The sequence below is a fragment of the Mus pahari genome, unplaced genomic scaffold, assembly GCF_900095145.1.
Source record: "Mus pahari unplaced genomic scaffold, PAHARI_EIJ_v1.1 scaffold_7144_1, whole genome shotgun sequence".
NCBI lineage: Eukaryota > Metazoa > Chordata > Mammalia > Rodentia > Muridae > Mus > Mus pahari.
In genome coordinates this window covers 51,730-79,222 of record NW_018393729.1, presented here as the reverse complement: position 1 = coordinate 79,222, position 27,493 = coordinate 51,730, and the positions used below count along the sequence as shown (strand labels likewise).

The 27,493-nt window shown below is 41.3% G+C and overlaps 1 protein-coding gene across 1 annotated transcript; it reads right to left on the bottom strand.

Annotated features, from left to right (window-relative positions):
- Nucleotides 1–1,337: 1,337 nt before the first annotated feature.
- LOC110315701 (cytochrome P450 3A11) lies at nt 1,338–27,489 on the bottom strand. Its single transcript, XM_021189694.1, has 13 exons — nt 27,331–27,489; nt 25,245–25,338; nt 23,096–23,148; nt 21,140–21,239; nt 15,900–16,013; nt 15,732–15,820; nt 15,313–15,461; nt 14,521–14,648; nt 11,603–11,672; nt 8,778–8,938; nt 6,704–6,930; nt 5,117–5,279; nt 1,338–1,890 (listed from the first exon to the last, which is right to left on the bottom strand). The coding sequence occupies exons 1-13, from the start codon at nt 27,399–27,401 to the stop codon at nt 1,795–1,797; spliced, it is 1,515 nt and encodes a 504-aa protein (XP_021045353.1). The 5' UTR covers nt 27,402–27,489; the 3' UTR covers nt 1,338–1,794.
- Between the last annotated feature and the right edge of the window lie 4 nt (nt 27,490–27,493).

The following is a 27,493-nucleotide window of genomic DNA, read 5'->3' as shown; positions in this document are numbered from 1 at the left end:
TGATAAGTGGATATTAGCCCAGAAACATAGGATACCCAAGATACAATTTGCAAAACACAAGAAAACCAAGAAGAAGGAAAACCAATGTGTGGATACTTCATTCCTCCTTAGAATAGGGAACATAATACCCATGAAAGGAGTTACAGAGACAAAGTTTGGAGCAAAGATGAAAGGATGGGCTATCCGGAGACTACCTCACCCTGGTATCTTCAGTCACCAAACCCATACACTATTGCATATGCCAGCAAGATTTTGCTGAAGAGACCCTGATATAACCGTCTCCTATGAGGCTATGCCAGTGCCTGGCAAATACAGAAGTGGATACTCATAGTCATCTATAGAATGGGACATCTAGAGAATCCCCAATGGAGCAGCTAGAGAAAGAACCCATGGTACTTAAGGGATCTACAACCATATAGATGAAACAACAATATGAGCTAACCAGTACCCCCAGAGCTCATGTCTCTAGCTGCATATGTAGCAGAAGATGGCCTAGTTGTCCATCATTGGGAAGAGATGCCCCTAGGCTATGCAAACTTTATAAGCCCCAGTACAGGGGAATGCCAGGGCCAAGAAGTGGGAGTGGGTGTGTAAGGGGGCAGGGCGCAGGGCGCAGGGCACAGGGTGCAGGGAAGGTATAGGGAATTTTTGAGAAAGCATTTCAAATGTAAATAAAGAAAATATCTAATAAAGGAAAAAAAGAAAAGCTTCTTAGAGTAGTCGGTAGTAAGCAAGGGAACCTATAACTTGTCAACATAAAGAGACTTTGGAATGCACAACTCTAACTAAGTAGGGTGACTAGATCATACATCTTGCCTCAAAGCTCAGGGATCTACACAAAATGGAAAGAAGAAAGAGTGTAAGAGCCAGAGGTAGTGGATGACTTTAAGGAAACAGCACTTCCAGACACAACATGTCAGGTACACATATGAACTCATAGCAGCTACAACAAAATTCATACGATGTGCACAAGCTCAAACCAAAGAAAATTCTAGCTGAGAGGAGTTCAAGTTGTTACCTCTAGCAAGGAGATATAGTCAGCTGAGTGCTCCTAACAGAGGATAGATCAGATTTCTTCAATGGGGTGACACTGGGTGAAATCTCACTCCAGGGTAGGCCTCACACCCAGGAATAGCTCTCCAACACAATCTGGACTCCACAAATTTGTTTTGTTTTGTTTTGTTTTGGTTTGGTAATTTTGGTCTGAAATATTGTGAGCGATTGTAAAGTGGGTGGGAAAGGAGGTAAGATAGAATCTAGGAAGAGTTGGTGGACAGGAAGTAATGTGGTCAAAATGTATTCTATGAAGTTCTCAATGAATATTAAAACACTTAAAATGAGGATTTTAAACTCAGTGTTTATTTACATTTTCTGTGAAGCATTTATTATAAAACATCATAACTATATCATCTGATAACAATTCTACAATTAGAGTTGTTACAGTAGCCCACATTTTCATCAAAAACTCTTGATCAAATTACAAACATAAGGTTACTATCAAAAGATCTCAAAGGAAATTAACAGAGACAATGAGATGTCGATGGAGATGGTCCCATGAGAACCAGTGAAGGTAAATTTGCTGTGCTGTCACTCATTTACTCATGTGCTTTGTATCATATGGTAACTACTACTGACACTGAGAAAGCTCAGTGGATGTACTGAATCTTTAACCATGCATCAAAACCAATCAATTAAGCCCCTTATTCATCTCGATTTTACTCATGATGAAACTAAAATGTCTGATGTTCTTAGACTCTGCCTTTCTAAAAAAAATCAGAACTCCTTGCGGGAAAATCACGCTCCAGTTATAACTGCATCCCGTGGCACAACCGTTAGAACAATGGGTTTTGCTGGTTGAAGAAGTCCTTGTCTGCTTAATTTCAGAGGTATCTACAACAGGGGAAGAAAAATATTGAGAACCAGTGAAGGAATCAACAACATCACCAAAAGAAAAGTAAAAAAAAAAAAACAAAAACAAAAACAAAAAAGAAAACCAGTGTTTGTGATAATATGTTATGAAGGAAAAAAACTGCATTCAAAGTCATATGATTTCACTGCCATTTTCTCCAAACTGTCTCACTTGGGTGGTGAGAGTATGCATCCAAATATACATTATGTAAAATGGTGATTGAGAAGCTACTGTCTCCAGGTCCTGAAAGAACCTCATCCTTGTTTATACTAAAATAGTGTGCTGATTTAAAGTAAAATAAATGAGTTTCACATTTTTAACCTTATTCTTAGTCTTTATGTCATATTGATTTTTTTAAGTCATAAAAAGATACTTTTGGTTTTGTAACTTGTAAGATAACCATGTGAGTATACCTGTCAATGCTATTAACAATCCTCAGCTCCAAGATCATGTGTACACCTCAACAGTCAGCCCGTTTATGGAAAGTCTTCTGAAAGAGACATATGTTGCTTTTCTAGCATCTATTCTTGGCTTCCAAGGATGTGGTGAATGGGAATGTTTCAATAATACTTTATCATCATACTCTCCAATAATGAGTGGGGAATGTTTCCAATACACAAATCTCCTAGTCAGAGGAAACGGAAGGGGAGCAATGTTGTCATGGAGACAGAAAAGTGTCAATTTTCATATAACTGGAGCTTGAAAGGGCATCTGCCCTCTGCCAAGTGTGTCATGGTGTCTAAAAATAGACACCTTGTTTTGTCTGTCTAAATCCCTGTGCATAATGTAAATGCTTTACTGAGAAAGTACTGAAATAAGTGAAATAAATTGTGGGGCAATGGGCTATGCACAGATATCCTGGTTTCCAGTTGAGTTGAGGTCTTGAACTCCAGTGAGACCTAGTGGTGTTAATCTCCAACTACATGGGACAGAAGATGTTCCCTCATGTCTCCTGGACCCCTGGCTCCTGTCAAAGTTACTGCCCCGACAGCCCTCACACAAGAAGCTGTAGTTTTCAGTCACATACACAATGTCTCAAGCTTCCGACCTTCTGACTAGACTTCTCCCCACAGTTACCTAGCAACAGCAAGATAACAAGCCCAGTATAAGAGGAGCTATTTGCCTCCCACTGATTTTACCACTTTAAGCTTTCTTACTCTCTAGATTTTTTCTCTTTTTTTCTCTTTCCTCCTTCTCTCCTCTTGGAAATGGCTGGTCTCTCTTTCTACCTTTTTCATTTCCCCCTGCCTTTCTAAAATAGAGCTCTAAATCCATATATAGAGCGAGGCAGAGACGGGCTTAGAGAGTAAGAGAGCTTATAGAGAGAGCAAGGAGGGGCCAAACAGCCCCTCTTATAGTGGGCTTGCTATCCTTCTTTTGCTAGGTAACTGTGGAGAGGAGTCTAGCCAGAAGGCCAGAAGCCTGGGACATTGTCTGTGTGACTGAAAGCCACAGGTTCTCATGTGGGGGCTGTGAGGGTAGTAACTTTGACAGGATCCAGGGGTCCAGGAGACATGAGGGAATGCCTTCTGTCCCATGTAGGTGGAGATTACCACCACTGGGTCTCACTGGGGTTCAAGACCTCAACTCAACTGTCCATGCATAGCCCATTGCCCCACAAGTGAGGTTATATGTAAATAAAGCTATACAACTGCCTTTAGGAACAGATCAAAGAATCAACACTTCTTTCCCTTTGTGCAGAAAAAATTCTGATCAATAAAGAGGAGACACACTCTAAATACACAAGTTCTGTAATATTAGCCATGCCTTTACATGAAACAAGAACAAGTTATTGAGGAAAATGCATGTAAATGCTTTTACTTATTGTCTTATTTTATTTTTTTATACTTATAAGTACTATACACATGATTTGGATTGAGGCATACAAAAAAAGATGTACATCTAAATATTTGCATAAATGGTACTAATTTTTATATTAATGCTTTTATTAAATAATATTATAACATTTACCAGGTTTTCAATTTGAAAACTATCCTCAAAGAAGTGTTTAGAGTTCGTGGAAGGAATAATTATGAGGTGGTATACAAAAGAGGGGATATCCTTTAATACACAGAGTACAAACATAAAAAACTAGAAGTTTTAATGACATATAGGTGATTGAAACAGCCTGCAGGACCCAAAAGTTGAACATGGAGTAAATCATGACAGAAACCTAAGAGGATGATTCATCTAGAGAATGAAGAAGAACTTGAAGTATGAGAGCAGAATAAAAGGGGAAATAGACAACTACCTATTTTTAGAGCAGGGTTCCTGAGAAATGATCCACAATCAACAACATGTCCCATAAAGTTGAAGTTCATCATAATAAGCAACTTTTTAAAGACTTATAGTTTATATATATGAGTGTCTTCCCTGCACTTTGTATATATGCCATGTGAGAATTCTCAAGAAGCCAGAGTGGGCCATCAGAGTCACTAGAACTGGACTTACAAATGGTCATGTGCTACCATGTGGGTACTGGAAACTGAACCCAAGTCCTTCTCAAGAGCAGCAAGTGGTCTTAACTATTGAGCCGTCTCATGAGACCAAGCAATTGTCATTATTTTAAAATAATGATCCTCAGCTTGGTATAACATGGGAAATCAGAAATGAGCTTTTAAAACCACAATGTGGGTGAGATGTTTTAGGATTTCAGAAATTCTGATCCTCTAGCCTCTATCTCCTGAGTACAGGTATTGCAGGTATGTACCACCAGAGCTTGTTCGTGTACTTCTGGGGACAAGAACTAGAGATTTATTCACAACTGGTAGGCATTTTGCCAAATGAGATCATTTGAGACCCCACATATGAGTTTTAAACCTCTTCTGTAACTCTAATGTACATCCACTAGTTGAGAAAAATGTGAGAAGAGGGCTTTTGTGAGCTCTAGAAGAAGAGGACAACAAACATCACACATTGAAGAGATGACTACTGTATCTCTGAATGGCACATGACATAACCAATCTCAAATGGGCATGACTAGAATTTCAAATGGAATACCTGGAACCTTGTCTTACTAGCCTCCTCTGACTCTTCATAATGCTAAGTTTCATTCTACACAGACATAGAATAAAGAGCCCCTTAGCTAACACCTGGACAAAGAGCTCATTTTGTCAGAAAACAAATAATTAAACCTCAAACATTCATTATTATTTTTATATACAGAACATTCAAGTGGAAAAAGCTTCCCATAAAACACTCCCTTACCTGTGTTTCCTTACAAGGCTGGAAGGAGAAGTTCTGCAGAAGTTTAGTGAGAGCAAGTTTCATATTCATGAGAGCAAACCTCATGCCAATGCAGTTCCTGGGTCCATTTCCAAAGGGCAGATATAGATAAGGATCAATGCTACCCTTGTTCTCCTTGCTGAACCTGGAGACACAATACATGACTAGTTGACAGAGGATAAAAGCATAAATGCTGCACATGTGAAGTTTCCTTTTGACATCTATCCAGTAACACACAGGTAGTTTGGGAAAGGTTTATTGAATTTCTCCTTGCAGATATTTGGCTCTGAGAATCTTACACTAAAGTTTCTTTTGATTCCCCTTCCCTATAAGTTTCTGCATATGGTTGAGATAAGATAAATGCTATTTGAAAAACGGCATCATTGTTTGGGTACACACTAGTGTAATATTTGTATTTTGGTGTAGGGGAAACCAACCTTTTTTTGATTGGTTGGAGAGCCAGTTCTCTGGGAAAATTAATGCCTAGCCCTGAAACTTTCGTCAAAATCCTATGGCTGCAGAAATCATAGAGAAGAATGTGGTGATGTTTTGCTAAGTGGACATGGTACCAAAATGCCTTTTTAATATTTAACTTTAAACACAAAAATTAGTGCTTATCTCAGACTTGGTCAGAAAACCTTCAGTTTTCAGTTAGAAACAGCACAAAAACTCATGATTGATCATAGTGCTGAAAAACAGTGGTGGAGTGCTCAGCCCCTCCAAGAAACATCACAGAAGAAGGGAAAGAAAAAATGTCAGAGACAGGACATAAAATGAATATTGAGAAGTACTATCTTCTGGATATGACACACCCATTGCACTTATGAACTCACAGCATTTGTGAACACCTACACAAGACTAGACACATCATAATTGCATTGTGGGAGGGAAATAAAGTTCATGAGATGCCACCTCGCTAAGGAACTGTTAACAATGAATGCTTAGTGGATGATGGAGGAGTGTTTCTTCAATGGTGCAGCACTGATGAGTTGACCATTCTCCAAGATATAACCCCTACATCTATGCTTATGCAAACAACCCTAAGTAAAGTCACAAGTCACGAAAGAACCAAATATATGTAAATACAGGAGGAAGAGTGGTTGAAGATAGACAAGGATTCCACATGAGTGGGATTGGGAAGAGACAGGGAAATGTGAGGTGAAAATGACCAGAATTCATTATCCATTCATGAGACTGTCAAAAAATAAAAAGAACCAAGAAATGAACTACACCGTTAAACACAAAAAACTCCATTTGGGATGATGCTGTAATACATCTCTGAAAAGCACTTATCATTTCAACTGGAGGAAAAATGGGTTCCTGCCTCACATTTAAGTGGATCATTAACTACTTGAGAAAGAAGGAGGTAAAGATTCTGTGTCTGATTATTCAGACATTGTGCTAATCTCCCTTCCTCTCTCCTCTCTTTTCTTCTGTTTCTCTGCCATTCTCCTCACAGAATGCAAATGTATGGAAAATCATACTTAGATCATCTTCCTATGAGAGACATCATAGTATATACCGGCCTGCAGAGTACAGAGTGGGTTCCTGCTTCTGAGGTTCTAGTACCTTTCAGGTTGGAATTCTTCAGGCTCTGGCCAGTGCTGTGGGTCATGTTGAAGAGCATAAGATGGAATCATCACTGTTGTGCCTTTGGGGATATACACACCATTGAGTTCAACGTCTTTTTTACAGACTCTCTCAATTCTATTAGCAATGGGATATAATCTGAGGGTTTCATTAAGCACCATATCCAGGTATTCCATCTCCATCACAGTATCATAGGTGGGAGGTGCCTGGGAAGAAAGAAAAAATATTTGTGGTGCAATTTTAGTTTAATTTTCAACAGTGTCTAGTGTTGAGTTCTCAGCATCCCCAAAGTCAAGATCAGCAGCTCAAAGGACTTAGTTAGTTCTTACAATTAAAAGGTTTCTAAGATTGTTTTAATTCATATATTTAGATGTTTTGCTTGTACATGTTTATACACCATGTAAGTACAGTGCCCACAGAAGCAGAAAGAGGGAATAAGATCTCCTGTAACTAGAGTTAGAGTACTTGAAAGCTGTCATTTTTCATGCTGGGACTCAAATATGAATGGATCCTATGGAAGAGCAGCAAGTGCTCTTAACCATTGTGCCATCTCTCAAGCCCCTTACAAATGGAATAACTGTCACTGGGGGCCTGGAAGATGCTCAATTAGTGAAGAGTCTACTATGCAAGCCTAAGGATGAGAGTTCAGATACCAATCATTATAAAGCCTAACACAGTGGCACCCATTTCTAATCCCAGCAGTAGGTAGACTGAGACAGGTTATGCCTGGTTCGCATTGGCTAGACAACCTAACACAATCGATAAGCTCTAGATTTTGTAAGAGAGCCTATATCATAAAACATGATGGAAAGTGGTTTAGAATGTATGCCTATGACCCATACACACACACACATGCACACACACACACACACATACATAGAGTGGTGGGGGAGTTTGGCTTATGATTTAAACACCAAGGCTCACACATTGGCTTCTTCTGTTATAAGTAGATAGGGGGATCATGGCAAAGAGTTGAGTCAATCCACACAGATTAATCTAGGCCAAGGCTACCCTCTCTCAGTACACAGCAGGGACAACATGGCAGAACTAGCAGTATCATAGAACCATTTAGAGAGTTATATGTTAAGTGCACATCTTTAACATCACACAGGTTGTGTGCATGTTGCTTGCTTGGCACTTTTGTGGTCCTAGATAACAGACACATCAGGCCCAGCCCTGTGTCACAACAATCTCTGTTGCCATTAGAGTATTTATTGCCCATCTCTCCATTTGTGTTACATTTATGAAAATTTCTTAATGCTTCTGGGGAAAACCAGTGTTGTGCTCTTGTTGCAAATTGTCAAGGGTTGCTCAGACAGCTCAAAGAGCAAAGGCACCTGCCATTGAGCCTACTGACCTGATTTGGACTGTTAAAATTCATGCAGCAGAAAGAGAAAACAAATTTCTTCAGGTTATCCTTTGACCTCCACACACATGCTGTAGCACATATCTCCCCATACATATATGCACTCATACACATATATAAGTACAAACATACATACATACATACATACATACATACATACATACATGTAAAGGAAAAAAATCACCAGAATTGCAAAGTTGGGTCAGTGATGTGAATGGTTACTCACTCACTCACACAGAATTCATATACAGAGAAAAAATACATATATTCCCCAACACACAACACACATACACTCCCCCTCACTCACACAGTCTTTGTTGCTCTCATACACAGAGACTCTCTTTCTCTCTCTGTCTCTCTCTCTCCCACAGACACACACTCGTTCATACACACATATACAAAATGTTCTCTTTATCCTCCTCTTTCTGACTCTCACACACATTCTCTCTATTCCTCTCTTTGTCTCTCTGTGTGTCACTGAATCTCTCAGTCTCTCTGTGTGTCTCTCTGACTCTTGCTATCTCTCTGTCTCTGTCTCTGTTTCTCTCTCTCTCTCTCTCTCTCTCTCTCTCTCTCTCTCTCTCTCTCTCACACACACACACACACACACACACACACACCATTGCAGGAGACAAAACTTTGTCTTTGTTGAGGATTCTCCTTTTCCCTCCTACACCATCCTCTCACCTTATTGGGTAGAGCCTTATCGATCTCTTCCTGCAGTTTCTTCTGGATATCAGGGTGAGTGGCCAAGGAATACAGGGTGAAGGAAAGTGTGCTACTGGTGGTTTCATATCCAGCAAAAATAAAAATAATTGACTGGGCTGTGATCTCCATGTCAGAAAGGGCTGAAAGTAAGATCACATTTCAGGTCATGTCATGATGTACTATCACAGAGGAGATGAAGAGAAAATCAACTGAGTTCCCATTTTCCTGGAGAGATTATGGAAATGCCATTTAGTCACTCTGAGACAGTCATCACCATGACAGCAAAATGACACATCCAGAAAAAGAGAAGAAGGCTTCAGGCAGGTTGTCCTAGCATTTCTGCTGATCCTCACAATCCCCAGTGGGCAGCTTCAAGACACGGACTTTCGTGTTTGTAAATTTTATTTTAATTTATGAGTATTTCTTTTTGTGTGTATCTGTGTAGAGGGTGCCACATGTGTGGGGAATGTGTCAATGGAAGTCAGAAACCCCTAGAGAAGTAGTTATAGAAGGTCCCTGGTATAGGTTAAGATATTTAAATGCCGGGCATGGTGGCACATGCCTTTAATCCCAGCACTTGGGAGGCAGAGGCAGGCAGATCTCTGAGTTTGAGGCAAGCCTGGTCTACAGAGTGAGTCCCAGGACAGCTAGGGCTACACAGAGGAAACCTGTCTCAAATAACCTAAAAAAGTATATTTTAAAATTTTATTTATTTATGTGTGTTTGTCCAGGTGCCAGGAGGCCAGAAGATGGCATTGCAGTCCACAGACATAGAGTTACAGGCATTTGTACATCTACTACCATGAATGTTTTAATTCTATTGTTTGCAATTTTTTCTCCCAATTAGTGTAATTGATACTAAACTGAAACTGGACTATAAATCCACAATTGGTGCCTATTTTTCAAGTGAGTATTTATTTTAGCAAACAAAAACTAAACAGAAGGACTGACATGCAGTCAGTAGATGGCGGTACTTCCCTAGTAATCATGAAGCCTTGGGTTCAGTCCCAGGCACTTTGTGAATCAAGCAAGGTAATGCCTATATTTTTGGTGACACTGGAAGGTTGACTGGAGAGAGAAAGCCAGTGATGGAAAAATTCTGCTTCATAGGAGCAGGGGTATTAGGCCCTCAAGGACTGATCACTGACAGCTTCCTAGAAGCTCATTTTATTGTTACACAAAAGGCAACTTTAGCAAGTCAATGTCCATACACCAAACCCTCTTATCTGATAGAGGGTCTGTCTTGAAAGACCCATCACCTAAGCAGTTCTCAGCCATGGGAAATTTCCTGACTTTCCAGGTATGCCTACAGACTAAGGTATGCAAAGGCTCTGGAAATATTACCAAAGAACACCACAAAATCTCATATAACAATCACTGACAGAAGTCTACTTCAAAGCTGAGGGGCCATCACTCCAGATTAATTCCAGAGTCAACTGTTCTGCTAAAACTCTGCTGCATGGTAGTACATGTCTGTAGTCTCAGGAGTTAAAGGTCAATCTCAGGCACATTGTGAACCTGGGTCAGCCTGGGCTACATAGGAGCCTGTGTCAAAAGGAGGAGGAGGTGTAAAAGAACTTGAAGTTAGCCGATCACATGAAAGGGTTTCAGGTGGGCCAACAGGAAAGGACTTGAAACATAAAGTACATGCCACTTTAAACATTAAACATCGGGATTCAAGAGGTCATAACTACATATAAGCAAGTGAGTGTATGGGAAATAATCAGATAGGTAAGAATGGAAGACTCCCATTCTGTTAGTTATTGTTGCTCACCTGTAGATTAAAACCTGGAACTGGAATGCCATCAGTCATGATAGTAATAATGATTATAAATTAAAAAATAACCACATATGGGAGGCTAGAAAGATGAATCAATGGGTAAACCTGAGTTTGAGGCCTCAGTCCCAATGTAAAAAGCCATGTGGTCAGCACATACCTGTAACCACAACACTGTGAATTGTTGGGACCTGCTGGCAGCCAACTTAGTCCCAGGATTAGAAAAAAAACTGTCTCAAGAAAATGAGGCAGAGAGGGATTGAGTAAGACACTGGGTGCCTTCATCTGTTCTCTGTACACACACCTAGAAGTGTGCACATATGAACATACTCCTGCACATACATGTACTACACAAAGAAGATAAAAATCTGTAAGTGATAGTTTTATGTGTTTTTAAGATAGGGTTTCTCTGTGTATCCCTGCCTGTCCTGGAATCTGATGTAGACCAGGATGGCCTTGAACTCGCTGAGATCCATCTGCATCTGTCTCCAAAGTACAAGGATTTAAGGTATGCTCCATCACTGCCCAAATATGAGTGATTTTAAGTACAGAAAAAGAATTCAAAGGACCAATCCATTTGTACAAAGAGGCTTCCCCCAGAAGCTACTTACACATCAAACAATGAGGTCTATCTGTACCATGGATTGGGCTAGAGAACACATGTCCAACAGTGGGTCCCAGAGAGCTTCAATACCACTTGGGTACATGACCCCAATTGGATGTTTAGACACAGATGTCTAGGCAGAGCTCTAAGATTTTGTCCTTGGAAAGACACAATCAGCACCTGTGCTCACCCAGGTAACAGACAGACCACTGGAGAGGTCCATCATGGCCACCCTTCATGTTAGGAGTAAACTTTTTCTCATGGGCATCCAGAAAAATTCCATGTTGACAATAGCCATGTCTCTCTTTCAGCAACTCAACAGTGAAATTCCTCTACCTAGAAAAGGCTCCTTGCATATTTTCTGAGCGACCCACCCACTCCCTAAGAGTTTCCTTGTTCATAGACCAGGAAGGGCTTGCTTACCTTTATGAGAGTCTTTGTCTTTGGAATTATTATGAGCGTTCATCATCAGCTGAAGAAAATCCACTCGGTGCTAGAAGCAGAAAGAGAAGTTACAAAAATGGAAGGTCACTGGTAAGCTCAAAGGTCAGAGGTGGATCACAAGTGCAGAACCTTAATTCTCTCCCTCTGAAAAGGTGGTTCCCTTAAATTCACAACTGTGACTATGGTTGCTGGAGTCATTAAGGAACAAAAGCAAGAGTGGACTAACTAGGAAAAATCTAGCTTCCACATCAACCAGTTTTACAATAAATTACAATAGACACAATTTTAAACAAGCACTTTTATTCTCTAAAAATGTTTTTGAAAGATATGAAAATAATATTCCCCCTTTTTGATCATTTTTGTTGGTGGAGAGTTTCATATAGGTACACAATCAAATATGGTCATCTCCACCACACTGTTTCCTCCAAATATTTCCTTATTTACTGTCTATAACATTTCTTCCTACACACTCCATGCCCTCTTCTTAGTCACCCACTATGTCCAACTAGTGTTGTGGATATATGCATGGCTGTGAGGCCATCCATTGCCTCATCGGAAACTTACCTGTGTTCACACCCTCCCTCCACAGCTATGAACTGCCAATTGTTCCTCAGCAAAGTGCACTGCATAGAGAGATCCTCTCCCATCCTCACTGGAGTTCTGACAGTCTTGACCTTGTTCAGGTCTAGCACCATGCCAATTTTTTCAGTCCTGATGCAGGACGTTCTAGCTTTTGTCCCTATTGCTAAGGATTAATTTCTAGATTATTCTCGATCAGCTTGTTAAAACTTGAACTTCTCCTCCACGAGAACATATTAATATATTCTCTCTAGCTAAATATAGCCTTTTCTATCTGCCATTAACACACAGCTTACATGATCACTGCCCAACATGCTATCAAACTTTGAACCTCTCATGAAACCACCACCTTTTACCTTCTGCTTAGAATCCAGGCGGTTTTCCTTCATTTTGTTCACAAATTTTTCGAAAAATTCTATTGAATCCTTTGGGAACATGCAGATATTTAACATCTCATATATTGGTACGAGGAATGGAAAGAGTACTGAAAAAGAAAAAAGACAAGTTTTAATTGAAATGGAAAATTCATTTAAAGAAATCATAAAGCAAGCTCTAGAATAAATAACCAGTGCCTCAACCAGAAGTCATTCTCTCTATGAACTTGCTCACACTGGGTCAGAACCCACATGTCTCCTTCTGTGCATTGTGTCTAAGCAATGTGAAAAGCAAGATTTAGCAGTGGATGTAATTGAGACAGATGATATGAATGTATGATATTGAAACCATGGAGAGTTCTGGATTTGCAGCATGCACAATTTGTATTTATACAAATTAGTATTTATACATATGAAAGAATTCTAAAGTAAACCCAAGACTCAGGGCTGCACACTGTAATTGGAACCCTCAAGAGACAGAGGTAGAGGGATAATATAAGTTCAAGACCTGCCTGGTACACACAGTTATTTCCAGGCCAGCTAGAGCTACATGGTAAGACCCCTGTCTCAAAGAAAAAAGAAGTTCAAAAACAGAGTTAATTGGCCACATGTACTCAAAATACTGAACTGTGCCTTTAGGTGATGAATTACATGACAGGTGAACTACACACTACTACAGCCTATTGTTTGGGGAAATTGAGGAAGAGAAAGGAAGTTATGACAAACAAGGTCACAGACAACAGCAACGATCAAAATCCAGAACTGTCCACTCACCTACTGACAAGAACAAAGGATCAAAAAAATCAAATCTTAAAAGCTTCTTGGCTTTCTCCACAAAAGGATCGTTCGGGTTGTTGAGGGAATCCACATTCACTCCAAATGATGTGCTGGTGATCACATCCATGCTGTAAGCACCTAACACTCTGAGGAGAGACAAGCATAGGAGTTTAACATGTGTCAGAGATTGGAAAAGAACTCGCAGGAGACAGGCAAGCCGCCTCAGTATGGACCAAGCCCTTCCCAGCCTTCATTCCCTCTACACCTGCAAACTTCTTACTGTCACATTTCTTCCCTTTAAACTGTATATAATGTCATCTAGTGTCTAAAGGGGCAAAGACAAGCAGCTGGACCATATGAGTTACACCCCAGTTACCCCTCCTNGTGGTTCCCTTAAATTCACAACTGTGACTATGGTTGCTGGAGTCATTAAGGAACAAAAGCAAGAGTGGACTAACTAGGAAAAATCTAGCTTCCACATCAACCAGTTTTACAATAAATTACAATAGACACAATTTTAAACAAGCACTTTTATTCTCTAAAAATGTTTTTGAAAGATATGAAAATAATATTCCCCCTTTTTGATCATTTTTGTTGGTGGAGAGTTTCATATAGGTACACAATCAAATATGGTCATCTCCACCACACTGTTTCCTCCAAATATTTCCTTATTTACTGTCTATAACATTTCTTCCTACACACTCCATGCCCTCTTCTTAGTCACCCACTATGTCCAACTAGTGTTGTGGATATATGCATGGCTGTGAGGCCATCCATTGCCTCATCGGAAACTTACCTGTGTTCACACCCTCCCTCCACAGCTATGAACTGCCAATTGTTCCTCAGCAAAGTGCACTGCATAGAGAGATCCTCTCCCATCCTCACTGGAGTTCTGACAGTCTTGACCTTGTTCAGGTCTAGCACCATGCCAATTTTTTCAGTCCTGATGCAGGACGTTCTAGCTTTTGTCCCTATTGCTAAGGATTAATTTCTAGATTATTCTCGATCAGCTTGTTAAAACTTGAACTTCTCCTCCACGAGAACATATTAATATATTCTCTCTAGCTAAATATAGCCTTTTCTATCTGCCATTAACACACAGCTTACATGATCACTGCCCAACATGCTATCAAACTTTGAACCTCTCATGAAACCACCACCTTTTACCTTCTGCTTAGAATCCAGGCGGTTTTCCTTCATTTTGTTCACAAATTTTTCGAAAAATTCTATTGAATCCTTTGGGAACATGCAGATATTTAACATCTCATATATTGGTACGAGGAATGGAAAGAGTACTGAAAAAGAAAAAAGACAAGTTTTAATTGAAATGGAAAATTCATTTAAAGAAATCATAAAGCAAGCTCTAGAATAAATAACCAGTGCCTCAACCAGAAGTCATTCTCTCTATGAACTTGCTCACACTGGGTCAGAACCCACATGTCTCCTTCTGTGCATTGTGTCTAAGCAATGTGAAAAGCAAGATTTAGCAGTGGATGTAATTGAGACAGATGATATGAATGTATGATATTGAAACCATGGAGAGTTCTGGATTTGCAGCATGCACAATTTGTATTTATACAAATTAGTATTTATACATATGAAAGAATTCTAAAGTAAACCCAAGACTCAGGGCTGCACACTGTAATTGGAACCCTCAAGAGACAGAGGTAGAGGGATAATATAAGTTCAAGACCTGCCTGGTACACACAGTTATTTCCAGGCCAGCTAGAGCTACATGGTAAGACCCCTGTCTCAAAGAAAAAAGAAGTTCAAAAACAGAGTTAATTGGCCACATGTACTCAAAATACTGAACTGTGCCTTTAGGTGATGAATTACATGACAGGTGAACTACACACTACTACAGCCTATTGTTTGGGGAAATTGAGGAAGAGAAAGGAAGTTATGACAAACAAGGTCACAGACAACAGCAACGATCAAAATCCAGAACTGTCCACTCACCTACTGACAAGAACAAAGGATCAAAAAAATCAAATCTTAAAAGCTTCTTGGCTTTCTCCACAAAAGGATCGTTCGGGTTGTTGAGGGAATCCACATTCACTCCAAATGATGTGCTGGTGATCACATCCATGCTGTAAGCACCTAACACTCTGAGGAGAGACAAGCATAGGAGTTTAACATGTGTCAGAGATTGGAAAAGAACTCGCAGGAGACAGGCAAGCCGCCTCAGTATGGACCAAGCCCTTCCCAGCCTTCATTCCCTCTACACCTGCAAACTTCTTACTGTCACATTTCTTCCCTTTAAACTGTATATAATGTCATCTAGTGTCTAAAGGGGCAAAGACAAGCAGCTGGACCATATGAGTTACACCCCAGTTACCCCTCCTCTCCCAGAACCACAATTATGGACCAGCACTCACTCTTTCACAGTAACAGGCTTGCCTTTCTCTGCCTCTTGCCTCAAGTATTTTACCAAAATGTCTCCATACTGTTCAATGACAGGGAACATCTACACAAAACAGAGAAGCATCCACAGTTAGGATGGAGACTCCAGTAACTCAGGCTGCAGTTAAAAGAATTTCACTCACCTCCTTGAGTTTTCCACTGGTGAATGTGGGGGACAGCAAAGCTCTATATCTCTTCCATTCCTCATCCTTAGATATTGAGACAGCTTTACTCATAATCCCCACTGGGCCAAAATCCTAGAGTAAAAAAAAATCCTCAGAATGCCTTACAGCCTATGAAAAAAGAGCTGTGTACTCATCTTCCCATGGTGGTTTCAACCCTTTAGGTTCCAGGATCCTTTAAAATGGAAATTTCTCTGTGGTTGGAAAACTAGGTCTAGGAGTTGGGGACAAAGTGAGAACAAGGCTTAGTCTATATCTAGAACTGTGTGGTTGGAGTCTGGCTTGGAGAAAGTTAGAAAGTTACTTTTGCATCAGACAAGTTCTCCAGCTCTGTATTTACAACATGAGCAACTTGAAGAGGATGTCTTAATTCTCTCTCTCTCTCTCTCTCTCTCTCTCTCTCTCTCTCTCTCTCTCTCTCTCTCTCCTCTCTCTCTCTCTGTGTGGTGTGTATATATGAATGCTGGTGCATGTGAGACTGTGAAAAGTAACTTGGACCCTGGTTGAACTAATGCCTGAAGCCCCTGAAACTATGAAAACACTGTAGGTGCTTCGCTGGTTACTGAGCATCAGGACCCTGTCACTAGCCGAAGCCCCCATAGGTTTGTGGCCTCAGTCACATAAGGACAGTGCCCCAAGCCTCTCCATATGTAGAGGGCACAATACATGGTCACATATGCTCAAGAGAGATCTTCATTTTAGTGAGGTACATAAAGGCCTGGAGGGCTTAGCCAATAAGCATTCTTTCCCAGACTCTCCTCTCTGCAAAAGATACTTAACCATAGCCCCACCCTGAGAAGTGGGGTATGGTTTCATACAATCACTTTCTGACTTGACAATAAATGTCTTAAAACCTTGGACTGCCTTTCTTTATCTGGATCTGCCACGGGGGGGGGGGTCATGGAGAAGGCCCTTGCCTATAGAGCCACCATCTAATCTCCTGAAGAAGTCTCTCTGTGCTCCCAGATATGGGTGCCACCAAGTCTAAGCTCAAGACTGCTGCCAGCCATCAAGCCAAAGACTTTCCCTGCTGGACCTTCCTCCTTTATCCCCCTGGATGTAGGGAATTGGGCTATGGAAAGACAGGCTGGTCTCTAGTTGAGCTGAGGGGGAAGAATGTAGTGGAAATTGCAAGGTACAAAGTACCCCTTCCCCCATCCAGATAAGCCCATGAAAATTGCATTGAAGCTATGCCCCCACAGGAATACCTGAATCATGCTTTTCAACACAAAATTTTCTTGCTTCTTTTTCTAAATGCCTTTTTTCTCTCTAGTATTCATGATATATATACAGAATTTCTCTCAACTTGTTTAAAATTTCCTTTAAGGTGCAAAAATCATCCAATCCTTAACTAATAACTGGTTTTCTTTTACAGAAGAACTGTTAACTGCCTACTCCAGTTACACAATTAACATTATATTTTCTTCCTTAGCCATCCAAATGGACTCTGATGTGCTCCTAAGCAATTCAATGGTAGGCATAATTTTGTTATCCACATTAAGCAGGTGTCCTCTGCTGGTGTTCTGCTCCTTTGTTATAATTACTCTACAGGTCTATCTCCACACGGGGCCTGCAGCCACAGATCCACCTGAGACAGCGCCATCTACAGAGACCTACAGACAAAATCTGACTTCCTCCAAAAATCTCATTTCACTGAGGACTCCCGAGACAAGTGCTGAACCACAGAAGACAGACTTGGGACCTTCCAGCTACAGATGGACTCTTTTGCCAAAGCCAAATGGATGATGAACATTGGGGAAAGTTACATAATAGTGAGGAAAGGATAATGTCTATCTAGATTAATTAATTGCTGTTCAAAATTGATGTTATTACCCTCAAATTTTACTATCTATGGAACAACTGATTGATTATACAATCCCTTACCTTGTCAACTCTTACCCTTAACTCTCCTCACTACTCTGGCTTTCTTCTGCTATGTCTCTAGCCTATATAGTTTCTTCTGATACTTCTACTTCACTCTAAATCTTCACAACTAATGATGCACTCATATCAGTGACCCCCCTTTTTTTTATAAACACAGAGGGGGAGTTTTGGGGAATTGGACTATGCAAAGACACATTGGTCTCCAGTTGAGCAGGTGTCTGAACTCTGAAGGGTGACAATTCACCTTCATGACACAGTAGGAATTCCCTAATGCTCCAGGAACTTTAGCCCCTGCCTAAGTTACCACCCCCCCACAGCCCCTACAAGAGAAGCATGGCTAGAAGTCACATAGGCAATGGTCCAAGCTTCTGACCTTCAGGCTAGNCNCCTCCNCAGTTACCTAGCAACAGTAAAGACCATAAAAGGAGCTGTTAGGCCCCCACCTTGCTCTCTCTCCTCTTACTTCTCACTCTCTTTCTTGTCTCCATCTTACCCCTCACTCTTACTCCCTCTCCTTTCTCTTTGTCTTCTCTCTTTTCTCCTCTCTCCTTTCTCTTTGTCTTCTCCTCTCCTCTCCTCTCTTCTCTCTCCTCTCTCTTTTTCTTTCTCTCTAGCCTTTCTCCCTCTCTCTTTCTACCTTCTCTCTTTCTCCCTGCCTTTCTACAATAAAGCCCTAAAACCATAGAATGTCTCTGCTCATTAAGGCCCACTGGGCTTGGAGGATGGGACAGGCTTTCTCCTAATGAGCCATTTCTAATCTCCCTTTAGAAGGCCTTCCTGTGCTCCAGTCAAGATCCACTGCACTCACTCTCTTCAGAGCTGGAAACCTCTTTACTCTTCCCTTTCTCCCATAACCCTAGTGAGTTTAGCAAAGTAGCTCTGGGACCTACTGACTTACAAGGGATAGGGCTGCCCCTTGCCACCCACCAAAGATTGGATCAGAGGCTTAGATGCCCACCCAGGGATGAGTGGAAGATTGTTAGCAGCCTTTCCACACCTGACAGATCAGAGAATAGGTAAAATTCTGGTGGGGTGTGGGTTTTCCCTTCACCCTCTTCCCCAGGGCTCTCCATTTTAGTTCTCAACACCTGGCTCCAGGCTTGATCCAGCATGTGGGGTCCCCACTCCTTTCTCAGCTCTTCTACAGTTTCTAGCGGTGCCTGGATGTCCAAGAGTCTGAGACCCAGACAGCCCCAGATTCCTTTCAAGCTTGAAGAGTCCTGAGCCAGTTCTGGATGTCCCACACCTGAGACTGTGCTTTCTCACCCCTGGAATGGTGTTCCAGGACTTCCCTACAACTCAACACCCACCCGGCAACAGCATGGGGTAAGCATAATCAACTTCCCACATCAGGATTCCCCAAGTGACCATGTCCTTTGTCGGATCTGAAGCAGTACACCATAACCCTACAGGTAAAAATGCCCATGTGTGCTCATGTGGAGACCAGAGGACTTCCCCTATAATTCCCTTTGGCATTTTTTGGGAAAGATTTCTCTGTGATATAAAAGTGTCTGATTTGGCTAGACTCACTAGCATACAATTCCCTGAGATCTATCTGTTTCAACATACATCTCTAGAGTCACACATGAACGCTACTCTGCCCAGGTTTTTGTGGATGCTGAGGATCCAAACTCAGGTCCTTTATCCAATGATCAAGCCATCTCCCTAAGCCTAGGACACAAAGTATTTAGTATTTGGGTTTTTAAAGGTTTACTTCAGTATTGTATGGGTTTGGCCTAATGGTTCTTGTGTAATAATGCTAATTTTCATCCCCCAAACTGCTAACAGGAGTACCTGTTCATAAGACACTGAGAGAACCTGCCCCCAGTTGGTTCCAACTGGTAAATAAAGACGCCAACAGCCAATGTCTGAACAGAACAGACAGAGGCAGGACTTTTAGGATTCCTGGGCCTGGGAAAGAGATGAAGAAGCAAAATCACATTGAGTGGGGCATAGGACAGGCCAGCCATGTAATAGTGGCCATATTTCCAATTGAGTCTGCACTAGCAGAGTTGAAAATGTAAAGAATGTTAACTCTGGAATACCAGAGTGGTGTGTTTGCTAACCTCAGGAAAGATTAGAAGTACCAAACCATTAAGTTAGCCAAGGCATATTGAAATTAGCTGGTGTGTGTATGTGTGTGTGTGTGTGTGTGTCTGTGTGTCTGTCTGTCTCTATGTGTCTATCTGTATAGTGTATCTGTGTGTGTCTGCCTTCCTGTGTTATGTAATTATGTCTGTGTGTGTTGTATATATCTGTCTCTGTGTGTGTCTGTGTGTGATTTATCAGTGTGAGTGATATTAGAAATGATACTCTGCTGTCAGAAGAGGCCCAGTATAACTGACTCTTGAGAAACTTCATCCAGCAACAGATGAAATCAGATGCAGAGACTGTACTAACTGGTTTTGTGTGAACTTGACACAAGGTGGAGTTATCACAGAGAAGGGAGATTCAGCTGAGGAAGTGACTCCAAGAGATCCAGGTGTAAGGCTTTTTTTCAATCAGTGATCAAGGGGGAGGGCCCCTTGTGGGTGGTACCGTCTCTGGGCTGGTAATCTTGGGTTCAATAAGAAAGCAAGCTGAGCAAGCCAGTGGAAGCAAGCCAGTAAAGATCATCCCTTCATGGCCTCTGCATAAGCTGATGCTTCCTGACCTCCTTGAGTTCCAGTCCTGACTTCCTTTGGTGATCAACAGCAATGTGGAAATGTAAGCTGAATAAACCCTTTCATTTCAAACTTGCATCTTGGTCATGATGTTTGTGCAGGAATAAAAATCCTGACTAAGACAGAGATCCTGAGACAAACATCATCTACAATTTGGGGAGTCATGTGGATGAGTCAGGGATAGGATTGAGTAAGCTGGAAGGGTCAGAGACCCCAAAGAAGACATACAGAGGCAACTAACTTGGGACCATGGATACTCACAGAGACTAAATCACCAACCAAGTTACTTAAAGGACTGGATTTAGGCTCCCTACACATTAGTGCCAGATGTGCAGCTTGGTATTTCTGTGGGTCTCCTAAGAATTAGAGCTGGGACTGTCTCTGAATCAGTTGCCTGCCACTAGATCTCCTCCCCGTAGCTGGACTTCCTGGTTGGGCCTCAGTGGGAGAGGGTGTACTTAGACCTGATGCTGGTGGATGTCCCAGGGCATGGTGGTACACAAGGGGGACTTCCCCTTCTCTGGGGAGAAGGGGATGTGGCTATGAGAGGAGGTATCAATGAGGGTGGGACTGGGTGGAAAAGAGGAAAGGGTGCTGCAAATAGGATGTAAAATGAATATATAAATTAATGAATGAAAAACCAATGTGACCTACCCGCCGGTTTGTGAAGACAGAAAAACATTCCTTCACTAGCACATTCTTAATCATCTCTGGGTCCGTGATGGCAAACACAGGCATTTGACCATCAAACAACCTGTGTGGGGAAGACAACTGATGAACCAGGTTCTGATGTGAGAGCCACACCCAGACTTTGATCCTAATGCTTCAGGACCCTCACTCTGCTTATACAATATATTGTCATAGGAGTTACCAGTTCAGCTTAAGGATTCTGACCATGTACAAAATGGAGTCTTTTGAAAACGATAGGTAGTGTCATTCAAGCACAATGAGTCACTTAAAGACAAACCAGCTCTGTAAGGCACCACACTTAGAAATAACAAGTGGAAATTTGCCGAGTCTAGATGTGTGTATGTAAGAATTGCCTATACCATTTTAATGAATTTGCATATTTGAAATATTGCAAGAGCTTGGAGAGATGGCTCAACGTCTTGCAGAGAACCTATATTTGGTTCCTAACACCCATATTAGGTAGCTCACAATCACCCGTAACTCTATCTCTACAGATATCCAATACCTCTGCAGTACATCAGAGTCAGAAGCAAGCAGGTGTTTTAGTTCAAGACCAGTCTGGTTTAGAAAGCAAGTCCAGGACAACGAGGGATATACACAGAGGAACCCTGACTTGGAAAAGAAAAATAATCATCTAAAAATAGTAGAATATGTCAATATCTGGTGTTGGGATTCAGCTCAGTCTTAGGATGTCTGCCTAAAGTGCATACTCTGGTTTTGATACACTGATATGAAAACATAGAATTTGACTGAGGCACCAATATCTTCTTCTCCAAGGTACGGGTAGTCTAGAAGACAGGGCAGGGAGAGCAAGAGAGCCAGGAAGCAGAGTAGGAGCTGAATAAGCTGTCTTCAGTATTCCTGAATTCACTGCAGCTGGGAGAGCCTCCACATGCCCTCTGCAGGACTGCAGAAGGTTTAAGGTCCTGACCCTGCCTGAGGATTTGTGCACAGGGTTAGTTCCTGTAGAGGGTTAACAAAATGGCCCAAAATGGCACCTGATGATGTCAGCTCAGTCTCTGGTATTTATGTGGTAGAAAGAGAGAAATGACTGCCACAAGCTGTCATCTGATACATACTTTTACCAAAAATTTTGGCAGGGGCTGAGGAGATGATCCAACAGATGAAGACACCTGAACCAAGTCTGATGACCTGAGTTCAGTACCCTGGAAGTAGAGAACTAACTTCCACAAGTTATCCTCTGACCTGCATATTTGTACCAGCATACATGTCCCCATTGCAGTAAAAAGGTAAAGTTGATGAAAAACAAAATATAAACAACAACAAAGTCTCTATATGCACAGAGAAAATTTTTTATTGCTAATCATGAATTATTTACGAAGCTCTTAGCTAGGTCATCATCCCCCACCCCTACTGTCAAATGGAATACTAAAGTCAACAATGAAGTGAAGAACTATGAGTTTCTATATGGAAATGAGACAGTGTGGCAAGGAGATGGAACAAGACATTTGGCCGTGCAAACTAGAGGGAACTGTAGCAATCCGTCACATGTCAGAAAAAGGAAGTTTCAGAGGAGAAAACAAATGAGAAGAGGACACTGAATAAACACAAGGTCTGGGGAGATACTCAGGTGCCAAACACTCTCAGAGGACTGGAGATGGGGGAGACAAAAGGACAGAGGGACTGTGTGAGGGGAATGGGGGGGCAGGGACAGGATTCTAAAGTGATTAAATAAATAAACTAATAAGAAAAACCCTCAAGTCCATGGAACATCAAAGCCTGTCAAAAAGCCACTAAGTGCAATGTTCTCATGTCAATATGGCATTTGAACCCTGTCACTTAATGAGATGTGGTATCACCTTTGCACATGGCTACAATTGATGCTGGCATTGTCCTTACACAAGCAGAAAATCTCCTCCTAAAAGCCGTTAACTCAATGGAACTTTACAGAATACTCACCCCCAAGTTTTTCCATACTTTTTATAGCACTCCGTGTCGAATTTCCATAAACCCTGGAAAGAGAAATTCATTATTGTCCTGTTTGTATTGACCCTTCTGTAGCCAGAGCACAAAAGCCCTCAGATTCCGTAAACTCGGGCTTATTGTCTCTGATACAGAAAAGCTCTTATTCAGAAATGATTGACATGTCAAGAGCAGGATGGGTGCGGGGGGAAGAGCTGAATGACAGAAAAGGACATATGACACATACTGTGGCCTCTACATGCTGACTCACAGACATAGACATGTACACAGACAACACAATACACTAATAATAATAGTGATAATGATTATGATGATAATTAGCACAATTGTTTTAAGGATTGTGCAAGGTAAGTGCCAAGCCTGCAGGAAGCAAGTCCTGAGCAGACAGCAACACATACTTTGCCACTCAACTTCTGGGTATGAGCTTGGAAATGTCTGTAGGGGGACTGACCATGTACAAGTTAGCAAAGCAGGTTAGTCACAAATGTCCCACCTAGATTTGGAGTCTACATGGCACATTATATTCTTATTACTTAATTTTCTAATAATTTTGTTAAATAGCTCATTCCCTAATGGCTTCACTTTTAACAAACATTTAAAAAAATAAAAATTGCATTATGTAGATAAGTATCTTAGGTGATTGACAATCATCATTCTGTCTCATTTTCACTTGCCACTCAGACTCATGCATAAGTTTGCTGCCTTTAAAGGAAAAGAGGCACCTGTAGATACACTAAAAAAGAAGAACCTAAAATGTGTCACTAGGCCTGGATATGTGGATCAGCAGTTAAGAGCACTGGTTGATCTTGTAGAGGATCCAAGTTCAATTCCCAGAACCCACTTCCAACATCTCACATCCATATCTAACTCTAGCTCAAGGGAATAAAGAGCCCTCTTCTATCCTCCATGCCTACTGCATGCACACGCACACACACACACACACACACACACACACACACACACACAACTGTATACATATAAAATCTTTCTAAATGTATCAATCACTAACCTGTACCCCAGAACTTAAAGGAGGAGAGATAAATAAATGCTTTAGTTCTGAAGAACCCAAAGATGAATAGTACATGCTGGGATACTGCCAGAGAAAATCTTCATGGGTTCAAAAATTAATCAGGCAGCTCAAGTATACAAAAATCCTCCCAAATATTGGGGATAGGGTTTTGTGACAAGCTGATGCTTCAGAAATATTCAGATAAAAGAACAAATATGTCACCCATAACACCTCATATAAAAGAGTATTTTAATATAGTAAATATAGATTGGTGTCCTAGAAGTTGGGAACCCCTTTATGATTTTCTCCAAATAACTACAGCAGTGCCTTCTTGGACTCTACACTGAGCAAGAAACAAACTCTTCCTCTACTGTTCACAAGATCAGCGTATCACATCCTCAGTATCAAGATTGAATGAGATGGAGATCTGGGCATTTTACTCAAGGTGAATTTCAATAAACCGACACTAGGGCTGGTGACATGCCTCCAAATGAAAGGGAACTTGCCACAAGGCCTGATAACCATCCCAAGGAATAAGATTGTTGGAAGAGAAAATTGACTCCCACAAACTGTTCCCTGAACCCCACATGCCTGCGGTGGCATATACACACCCTCACCCAAAAATCAATAAATGGGGTGTTGGTGATGGGAGCTATGTAGATGCTTCAGTGGGAAAAGCATCCTGTGGAAAGCAGAACTTGATGCCCCCAGGATCTGTGTAAATGCCTGGAAGGAGGTAATAAAACCAGCTTGCATGCGTCACAGACAAGGGACCCCTCAAAGGACAAAGTCCAGAGCAATCAGGAAGAACCCAGTTTCAACCTCTGACCTCCTCATACACACACGTATACATAAATATGTTCGTGCACACACATATGGGCACTCACACATATGAAAATACCTGGATACACTCTATAAAAATATATACACAAATACACTATTAAGTTTTAAGTTGGCAATATAGTCCCAGGATACTCACAAACATTTTCAAGAATCAAAAGAACCCACAGTGTGAGGGCCTGACATCTTAGGGTTTCCTCATAAGGACCATTTAATAGAACTAAGGCATTATTGGCCACAAGCAGAAGCCATATGGAAAACTCAGTCAACACTCACCTTGTAGTAATTTAGCAAAGTGCCTAAAAAAGGCAGAGGTTTGGGCCCAGGAATTCCCTGCTTCTTAAAAAGTCCATGTGTACGGGTCCCGTATCTATAAAGGGAAACAGAAAGACTTGTGGCTATACATACAGAAGACAGAAGACAAGCAAGACCATCACCAAAAACTAAAACAAGCCAACAACTTGGCTTTCCCTCTAGTTACCAGAGAACTTTGGGATAGGTGATGGGGGACACTGCATGTCAGCCCATTGCTAGTATCCATGTCTGCTGAGTTCTCATGGATCTAGGGATTGCTAATACTAAGCCATACCCAGTATAAACCATATCAGTAAACTAGCAGGGGATGTTTTTGTGCACTGTGTAGTCAATTGCTGATTTCTGTAGTCAGAGTTCTAGTTACAGAGCTCTGGTTCAGACTTTGGTATTGTCATTATCAAGAAGTATCTCCTGAGTCAGTACTTTGCAAAACATTGTTCTCCACCATCTTTTTATTAGGAACAAATCAAGGGAACAATAGCCTATAGTGGGTCAGTAGAGAAAAAGGTATGAGTTCTGTGCACAGAGAGAGGGAAAGGATCTCAGGTGGGACCTGAGGACTCAGTAATTGAGAAAAAATGAAGAAGGTTATGCCAGAAAGAGACTACAATGGCAGGTAACAGGCCATAGGGTTGGGAAGTATGGTGGGAATTATGCCAGGCAGCATACTCAGGTTGGAATAGCTCAGAATCTGTGCAGTTTAGTGCCTGATGCTTCCATATATATGTCTCTATGTCATTATGCAAATAAAGGGTGTTCTATTCCATACTTTGATAATAAACCCTAAAAGTAGGATTCGAAGAAGAATGGGGCTTGGGATGCCCAACAGATCTGCGTAGCATGAGTATGAACTTTAATAAGAGTTAGTACCACTGGGACTATAGCTAAGAAGTGAAGAGTGGGCCTAGCAGATATAAGCTTTGGCTTGATCCCCCATACTGCCAAAACATTAAAATGCAAAATTAACTCAGTCCTCATTTCATCTTGGACCTTTGAGATGACTCCACAAGTAAAGGCATTGACATAATATTGATAATCTGAGTTTGGTCTTCAGGACCCACATGAGAGGAGAGAGCTCTCTGAAAAGTTGTCCTCTGACCTGCACACACAAATACATACACACACTTATGCACACACACACACACACACACACACACACACACACACACACACACACACAATAGCATGTGCTGCCCTAACCACAATAAATAAAAACATTAAATTTTGAAACTTTTTGCAAGACTTAATTTCAACTTCTGCTCTCTGTTGGAGGAGGGTCTTTTGCTCTGTGTATTCAGATGCTGGTTTCTGCAATCTGACACACCGATAAAGTCTGAACATGGGTATTATCATGACTAATGAAGAATCTCCTGTATCAACATGGTATAAAGAATGCTCCCCAGTTATCTCGGATTGGTTGATATTAAACTGAAGATCAAATGACAAGGCAGAAGAGAAGTTGTTGGCCACAAGGCAGTTGACGGTCTAGGGAAGAAGGGTCAGAAGAAGTTGGAGGAAGAAGAAGTTTGCCATGTGGTCAGGCATGGGAAGGAGTCATCAAAGGAGCTCACCATAAGGACAAACATGGAGCAGAGCAAGCCAGGGAAACAGTCACACTGCAAGTAAACTGCAAGTAAATCCTATGTCTGTCATGTAGATAGCTTTGTGGGTTAGAAGAGCTTAGAACCTGCCCAATCATAGTGCTTAAAAATTGCTAATAAACTTAATAGGTCTCTGTCTCGATTATTTAAGAGCTTGCCAGGTTACAAAAACTATCATCATTAAATACCATCCTAGCTATGCCTGTGGATGCTGTCAGATCTTCTGGAGCTGTAGTTACAGATGATTCTGAGCTGTTTGTGAATGTTGGAGTTAAAACTTGGGTACTCTGAAAGAGAAGCAAGTGACCTTAACCACTGAGCAGTCATCTCTCCAGCCGCTGCTTCTGATAATCATTTTGATCCTCTCAATTATAACAGAATAGAGGTCTAAGTATCACCCTGATCCTGAGGACATGGTATGGGAAAGAAATGTAAAGATCACTTACCGGTAGAGGAGCACCACACTGATTACCAGGAGCACCCACGTTTCCAGTGAGAGAGCTGAAACCAGGTCCATCCCTGCTTGTCTGTCAGCAATTTACTTCCGTGTGTTCTCCCTACAACTGTGTGTGTGATCCTCCTCAATGCCTCTCTCTGTCCACTCTGCTG

Excerpts from the sequence above, each read along its gene's own strand:
- LOC110315701 (XM_021189694.1), bottom strand. The coding sequence starts at position 27,401 with ATGGACCTGGTTTCAGCTCTCTCACTGGAAACGTGGGTGCTCCTGGTA. Across the intron at positions 25,339-27,330 it reads AGTGTGGTGCTCCTCTACCG|ATACGGGACCCGTACACATG; the intron begins GTAAGTGATCTT and ends TTCCCTTTATAG. Across the intron at positions 5,280-6,703 it reads GAAGAATTCCAACCTGAAAG|GTTCAGCAAGGAGAACAAGG; the intron begins GTACTAGAACCT and ends TTGTGTCTCCAG.